Source organism: Fusarium oxysporum, chromosome 4 (assembly GCF_000149955.1).
Source record: "Fusarium oxysporum f. sp. lycopersici 4287 chromosome 4, whole genome shotgun sequence".
In the NCBI taxonomy this organism is placed as follows: domain Eukaryota; kingdom Fungi; phylum Ascomycota; class Sordariomycetes; order Hypocreales; family Nectriaceae; genus Fusarium; species Fusarium oxysporum.
In genome coordinates this window covers 1,568,598-1,576,310 of record NC_030989.1, presented here as the reverse complement: position 1 = coordinate 1,576,310, position 7,713 = coordinate 1,568,598, and the positions used below count along the sequence as shown (strand labels likewise).

The window sequence follows — 7,713 nt, the reverse complement described above, 5'->3', positions numbered from 1 at the left end:
ACGCATAGAAACCTTGGTCATGAGATCCTGCGTCTGTCATCGCACCAAAATAGGCCTTGATACCAGTGTTGCGTCCAAGCTTCTCACAGACGTGGTCCATAACAGCCATGACGGCATCTTGGTTCCACCACTCAGGATCCTGGATAGACTCAACCTCACCGCGCATAACGATGATCTGGCCCGCGGGAACGAGCTTGCCGCCACCATAAGCGGATCGAAGATGCTGAGGAACTCCAGAAGGAGTGACATCACCGTTGAGAGCTTGTGTAAGTCGTGTAACAAACTTGTTGCGCTGGCCGGGGGTAAGAGCAGTAGGAGGGCTGGAGGTAAGAACAAAGTTGCGATCAAGATCAACAACCAGAGCATCGGTAGGGGCAGTGAAGAGCGAGCGACACTCAACGGTGATACCCAAGATGTAAGGGCCGGGCTCCTGAACCAGTTCCTTAGCGTGACGAGCGTGCACAACTGGGACATAGAGTCCGCTCCACTCGTAAACTCGAACACAGTATCGCACGGTCTCAGCAGCCATGGTGAGCATAGCAGGGTAGTGGCTGACGAAGATGATTCGGCGTGTAGGAGAGATGGCGGCTTCGATAACACCGACAATGTTGGGAATCGAGAGACAGTTGAAAAGAGGCCACATGGCAAAGTTCTGGAATCCGGTAGGCGAAGATGGGAACTGGTAGCAGAGAGCGTAGTCCTTCATGTCGATGCGAACAAGATCGTTGAGGCGAGGAGCAGGGAAGCTCAGGATACGGGAAACTTCCTCAGCGTGGAACAGGTTGGTAGCCTTGTTCCAGTGAATCCACATACCTCTGAGATAATCTCCAAGAAGATTGTACAGAGGGTATCGTGAAAGGAACGACAAGCAGTAAGGGATCCAGTAGGTCTCATCGGGGTTGTCGTAGTAGTCGCTCTCGGTTCTCTTGCGAAGGTCGCGAATTGTCTCGGCCCTCTTCTCATCGGCTCGCGACCAAACGCGCAGGCAAATGCCGTAAAGGGTGTGAGAAGAATCTTGCTGGAGAACGAAAGCATGGTGAACACAGTGAGGCTGACTTCGGCCTGTGCAGATCTCGACATCGTGAGGGAAGCATGCCTATACAATAGTTGCCACTGGTCAGCTATATGAATTTTAAATGGTCAATGGGTTGGGTGTACGCACCCTCATAGCGGAGTGAAGAGCCCGCGCAATCTCATTATCCTGCTCGAGACGTGGGCTGCTGCCCAGAATCTCAGGGAGCCAGAACTGCCCAACAGCCCCCTTCATGTGGCCAATCTTGCCTTGGGCCGGTGCAGGAGCCTTGACCCATTGAGAAGGCTCACGACCAACACCACAAACCATGTAGGCATGTGTCAAAGTCTTCGGAGTTCGCTGCTGAGGCTTCATGTTGAGGGTTGAAGGGATGGGCTGGGTGATGCGCGAGTGAAGCGAAGAGGTTCGGCTGGGGATCAGGAGGTTCTGATCAGCGCCCTGGTCGCGGGTGCTGGGCCTGCCATCGCGGTCGCTAGTCCGAGGACGGGTAAAGGAGGGATGGGTGTTCAAGGAGGGAGGCATTGTTGATAGTGTTGAGCCTGAAAAGGCCTCTCGTTTCCTTCGTAAATTCGGATATCGATATAGTTGTCGTCGGATTGACTTTGAGAATAGTCGTTATGCTCTCAATTATGCTGTCTTTATTCCTGAGTTATACTGACTAGTAGGTTTGGTCAGTCCTCGAACTTGTCTTGGAGTGCCCGATTTACTTGAGGCTCCGCTCCGCACTCAAGGCTTCATTCAATGCTCGAGTCAACCGGGCTTTGAATAGAAAAGCAAGGAAGAAAAGAGAGAGAAGATTGAAACTCGAGAAACGAGGGGGGAGATGAAGGAAAAGTAAAGGGAGAAGAGACGAGAGAAGCCATGAATGGGTGTAAGTCGGGGGGTGAGTGGAGAACTAAGGTAAGGTACCTAGAGCCCAGGTAGGTACGGGTGCCTACCTCTAGAGCTAGAGAGCCAAGAGAAGCGAGACAGCTTCTGAAGGAATGAGGTCAAGTACCTATACGTACCGTTTTCAGTTGAGAGAATGGATAGAATGGGAGCTCCCGTCCGTTGAATGGAGCGAAAGTGGAGGAACAACAACGGCAGAAATGAACCAGAAGCACTCAACGAACAGGGCTTCAGCGGGCGAAATTGTGAGACAGATGGCGCACAAGGGGGCTTTGATCCCCTGCCAGTCACTTTCTAGGTTGGGATAGGTACCGTAACTGGTTTCTCCTAGTTTGGTGAGCCGGGCATTTATCACTAAACAAGGAGGGTAGGAACTGAAAACAATTGAGTCGTATTTGTCGGCGCAGTCATGCAGAACAGGTAATGTGATTATGTGTAACCAATCTTTTCGCGTGTAAGTGAGTGACTGTAGGTGAATATGCTGGCGTTGACTCTTTGTCACAGTCTCACAGACGAACCCAACGAAAATCAAACCCTTATGCTCTAAATCCCTCCTTACAGTCAATAAACTTGCTTACACTACCTACTAAAAGTAATAGACCGCCTGCACCTGCACTGCAAAGTCAAGGCAAGGGGAAGCCGTCCGTCAGACGATGCATGTACCGGTACCTTACGTACCGTACCTACATTAGGGGCTAGATGAGGAGCTACAGAGGTCCAATCCCTCCACCCATTGAGGGGCCGGGATGCTGGGGCCGTCAGGGGCACACTGCACGCCTTCTGCAGGGGTCATGGGTCCCTAGGTTCCGGGTACATGGCGGACACGACGGCGGTATTTTTATTATGGCGCTCAGCGTTCGACGCGACGTTATGACCCGTGGACGGACCTCATATAGTTCGGACGTTGTGATATTCATTTGGTTAGATTCACCAAGTCATGCAGATTCTTTGCTTTGTTCTCACCATCAGGGAGAAGAAATTCCATGACATGTCATAACCAAACGTCTTTGTTAGCTTCTTAGTCTCCAACGCCAACGTTTAAGTGGCGAGATCTAGAGTTCGAGGGGAACTCCTTTTCTGACCTAGAGTTGAGGGCCGGGGAAACTCAAACCACGAGAGACAAGCATTGCCATGTCAAGTAACGGATACTTGATCTGACTAGAGCCGGAGCACTTGGATACCGGTCTCCAATACACAAACAATAGCATTGCGCCGTTTGTTGTTGAACTGACGTTGGAGTTCCATTGTCCCAGGGAATGGGCAAAGCAGTCAAGTGCCGCTCTGTCATTTTGACAATGTCACCGAAGAATTGACATGACATTTCTTCATGCTTCTGTCACTTGGTTCCATATCCCCGACAGCCAGCGCAGTGTTTGAGCTGTGTCTTGATTGCCCGGGCTACAATCGTTTGCACATCTGTTTCTCCAGTGACTATAACATAAGCAGGCAAATGCCATTGTTTCTGGAGAAACTCCATTCCTACAGGTTAAACATCTTCATCGCCCTAGGATAATTAACTCATTCCTGCCGTTTCTTCGAGTCGATCTGAGTCTCTGATTCTTCCATAGCGTGACCTTAATACCAAGGATCGTCACCCCCACTCTATCAACCCCCGGCTCGAGAGATAACACAGCCAATCGCAATCAAGAAAAGTGAGCTCCGGACCCCAACGTGGGAAATTATCTGTGGTTGATGTTGACGTTCAGAATCTTCTGATGGCAATGAACAATACGACTGTATCTTTTTTCCCTGTGTGTCTGTGTGACGCAAACATGAAGGGACAAAAAGCAAAACGCCTTCTCGAAACCTAACGGTCAAGTGATCTATCTATCAACCAAAGCCAAACCAGATGAAGGAGGTCGAAGACAGCACGTTTGAAGTACAGTGACAGCTTGAATTGAGACCAATTGCACTAATTATGGAAATGAACAAGAAACGACAACTCCGGAATGTCTTGTATTACAAGACACAAGCATATCACTCTAATACCTTGCCTAGTACAAGTACATTACACTGTAGCTAATGGCTCACTGTGCTCAATCAAGTTGGCATTGTTTCTCTCCAAACATTTTATGATACCAATGTCTGAAGTTTGGTCCGAAGCTTGACCTTCTCTGTCCAAGACGATGATAGGCCTAACGGGCGATGTGACCAGGCGCGGAAACGATCGACAGGGGTCCCTGGGCGGAGAAACGAAACAGGAAGGCTAATGCGGTCTTTGGCATTATCTGGAAAGCTCTTCAGGTTAGTTGAGGTCAATAGTTGAAGTCGTTAAGAAACAATAACTTGGAGGTGGTGATGTTTTCAGCTGTGGTCATGCCAAGTTAGTTCCTCTACCGATAGGCGTTTGCATTTGCATCATCCCCTGCTCCTCGCTTCTGTACGGTTTACCTGATGATGCATGCACTCTCGAATCCATCGCTGCAACGTCTCCACCACTTTAGATTCGTCTGCCTGTGTGCAGACGGGATCGGCATTGCTAGAGAAAACACCCAAGCTCAATTCGAGCCGTTGTAATCTGCTTTCAAACTTTAACATCTCAACAGGCCATATATTGCGGCAAAGCCGCTGAATACTGCAGATGTGTTTCAAATATACAGTACAATCATCATCCTGGCACTTGGGTAGTAACATTGATTTGACTTCCCGTTAATGGAACCCCGAACGATCAACAGTAGATCAATATCCACGAGGCTTTTCTTCAAGATGTCAGTGGCCCTTGGTTTTTGAGGCAAATAACCTTACCGTTACTTGAAGCTGCGTATAATAGATAACCGGCTTATATGAATCCGCCACCAGTTCGTGGCAAGAGGCGTTGAAGGTCTAAACAAAGCAACATCCTGGGCATTTATGCCTCGTACTTGATCCCTGCTGCAGAAACCCAGCTGAGGAAACTGAATAATAATAGCTGAATTATACATACTATTGAGTGCATATGTGGCATCAGGTGTCTATCTACGGAGTACTGTCTGTCTTGTCATCAATCGGCCAAAGGAATTACCGTGATGGATATCTCCATTTCTTACCAGCTTCGACCAAGTTCAGGTTCAAGCACTAACTAGGAGCCAATGTCGCCAGTGGAGGTAAATTACACAAATTCTACCAAACTACCGGGCTTTTATCCACTCTCCCTGGAGTTGTGCCCCATGCTCATGACGCTATACAGCCGCCGCGCGTTTCAAGTCCTAGATGGCGTCCATCTAGGCACAGCACCAATGGCCTTGAAGGCTTGACCTAAACAACGGCTTTGTTATCTCGAATTTGTTAGCATCTCTACGTCTATTCGCTCACTATAATTATGTCGATCTTTGTTGCCTCTCCGGCTTACGATATCCTCGTTTCACCATGCGCCTCAAGCCAAGAATCAGATACTGCACTCGACTTGTCAATTGAGATATATCATCGCTCATCTCGTATAGACCAAAAGCCTCTCATCAACCCAAGGCAAAGCAAAGCAAAGCAAGCCAAGGCAATTAATTGTTAGGCGAGGTCCTTACCTGATTCTCTTCTCCCCCGGTCCATGCTCCTTATCCCGTCCTCCTGATCCGCGTCTAATAAAAGGCCCATGTCCTTATTAGCCAGGGCTTGCTTTTGCTTTTTTCCTCTGCTGATGATGATATTTCTTTCCGTTGCGCACTTACCCACGTGCATTCTGTGCTTTGCTGTGCTCCCGGCCTGTCAAACTATACAGACGCCGAGATAGTCAATAGTCTCTCCGTGAACCCCGAGGAACAGACTCGCTTGGACGTTGGTCTCGTTTCGCTATCAGCGTGCTACTCTGTCGATCCTCCTCTCGGTAATACTAAATAAAAATTCGACATTTCAGATTTTTCGACTGCTACGGCTTACTATTTCGCCGTTCATGAATAATGCTGTCTTGGCCTCTAGGAACATGGTTGTCAGACATACCATCACATTCCAAAGAATTTCTCCGTTGATAAATCGATCGAGTCAAGAAAGACTCGGATGTTTCTAATTCTGAAAATAGAGCTATGCCTAGAATTATGCTTGTACAAACGAACTGGGCCAAGTAATCTCTTATGCAGCTTCCCTGTGCCTCGCATTCATACCTAGTACAATGCTCACCGACGACATAGCATGTCTTATAATCATGGGTAGACCGCTCTATTGGGCCCAGCTGAGCTCCGTTGTTTCCGATGATGACATTATTAATTCCCTTGTTTTGTCTTACTTGCATTGGCGTAGGAATGCTTGTTTGATGGTATCACGATCCAGGGTACGGTGTTGCACGTTTGCAACCAACTGATTCGGGCGCGTGGCACTTTGATTCAATAATTGTGTACGGATGCAACTGCATACTGAACATGATTTTAATATTATTCTGTATTTCCAGTTTGCACTATTGTTCATTTGTGCTGTCTCGTGTGGGCTCCGAAATCCAGCAAATGTGCTTGTATGTGGTATCAACGGTATGCCAAAGAACAAAACCAGACATCATGAAATGCCCAGACTCCAAGCCTCCTACGAAAAGGAACAAAAGAAAAACCAAAGACAATGTGGTCTCATTCCTCTCGGGCCATAACCTCCGATACCTTCTTGACTGCGTCCTCGATGTCATTCCCCAAATTCATCACTCGAGTGACCAAGCTGATACCATCCAGCTTATGCCCTAGGCTTGAGGGAAGAACAAGTTGGCCTCGCTCGGCAGTGGCAGGCAAGACATCAGAATTTTCTGTTTTCGACTCGCCGTTCGTTAACCGGGTTGAGTTCGATATTTGTTGATCTTGTACGACCTCTTGGCGGTTGATGTTGATCCAGAACAAGGAGATGTCTTTCCCGCAGATAATTCGAAGGATGTCTTCGATAACTTGTTGGCTCGATATGTTGTTCGCCAGAGAAGCTGTCACCAGCATAGTGTAGCCCTGGTCCGCCAATCTTCGGATCTCATGAAGGTAGGCTGATCGACACCCTCGCTGATACGCGTGAGGGCACACTGGTTCGGCCATTATGGGGCTGTCGACTATCTGAATCTTCTGGCCAGGGAGTCGTTCCTTGAGATTCTTCACAACACTTGTTTTCCCCGTGCCTGGGAACCCATTAAGGATCAAGACTCTGCCTTTCTTGGGCTCATCGAAGGGAGCCTCAACAGTAACGGCACCAACTTCCATGTCGGCGGTTAATAGTGGTTCTTGATTATTCTCCATAGTCTTCGATTGTATGCTACGGGCCTCCAAGTTGAGAATTGGCTGAGACTGTGTAAGTCGGGATATTGAAGACAATGGGTCAGAGAAAATCTTCGACAAAAAGGAAGAGAACCTGTAGATTATATGGTCCATTCTTAAAAGTCTATGCCCTTTAGAAGTCATCTTGAGAAAGTTTATCGAAATCTAGCCTTGAAGAGTTCACGACTTTTCTGGATATTTATTAGACTTAACCTTGAGTGTTCAGGAAACTCAAACGTGAACATGGCCACTTGAAATCAACCGTGAAACAAAGACAAATTGAGAACACCACAAAGAACAAACGAATGGAGGTGAATTACTGACGCCCCTTTGTCGCCTATAGGTCACTGGACAGTTCTGATACTAAACGCGTTACCAAAAGGACGAAAGTTATATTATGGTATGTGGTTTTGTTGGGTAGAATAGTAAGTGCAAAGTGCACATTGCCTTTTGTACACAATATTTTTATGGGAGAATTAGAAGAAGTTCATTTTGGCTCAGTATCAAGGGAGTTGCTGAACTAACACCAAACAATACCAAGAAACCTCTGCTTTGATTCAAGGCCACATAACCAGGTTCACAAAAGCTATCTCAAACGCTGGCGATATC

The 7,713-nt window shown here is 47.7% G+C and overlaps 2 protein-coding genes across 2 annotated transcripts in view; both read right to left on the bottom strand.

Annotated features, from left to right (window-relative positions):
• FOXG_07933 (uncharacterized protein) overlaps window positions 1-1,836 on the bottom strand; it is a 3,422-nt gene extending 1,586 nt beyond the window's left edge. Inside the window, exons 1-2 of the mRNA XM_018386626.1 lie at window positions 1,163-1,836; window positions 3-1,096 (exon numbers count right to left, since the gene is read on the bottom strand). Of these exons, the coding sequence (XP_018243805.1) occupies window positions 3-1,096; window positions 1,163-1,555 (1,487 nt within the window). The 5' untranslated portion in view covers window positions 1,556-1,836. The remainder of the gene's footprint in view (window positions 1-2; window positions 1,097-1,162) is intronic.
• A 4,608-nt stretch (window positions 1,837-6,444) lies between these two features.
• Window positions 6,445-7,050, bottom strand: FOXG_07932 (uncharacterized protein; the record flags this gene model as incomplete). The annotated part of the gene is made up of 1 exon (XM_018386625.1): window positions 6,445-7,050. The coding sequence occupies one exon, from the start codon at window positions 7,048-7,050 to the stop codon at window positions 6,445-6,447; it is 606 nt and encodes a 201-aa protein (XP_018243804.1).
• Between the last annotated feature and the right edge of the window lie 663 nt (window positions 7,051-7,713).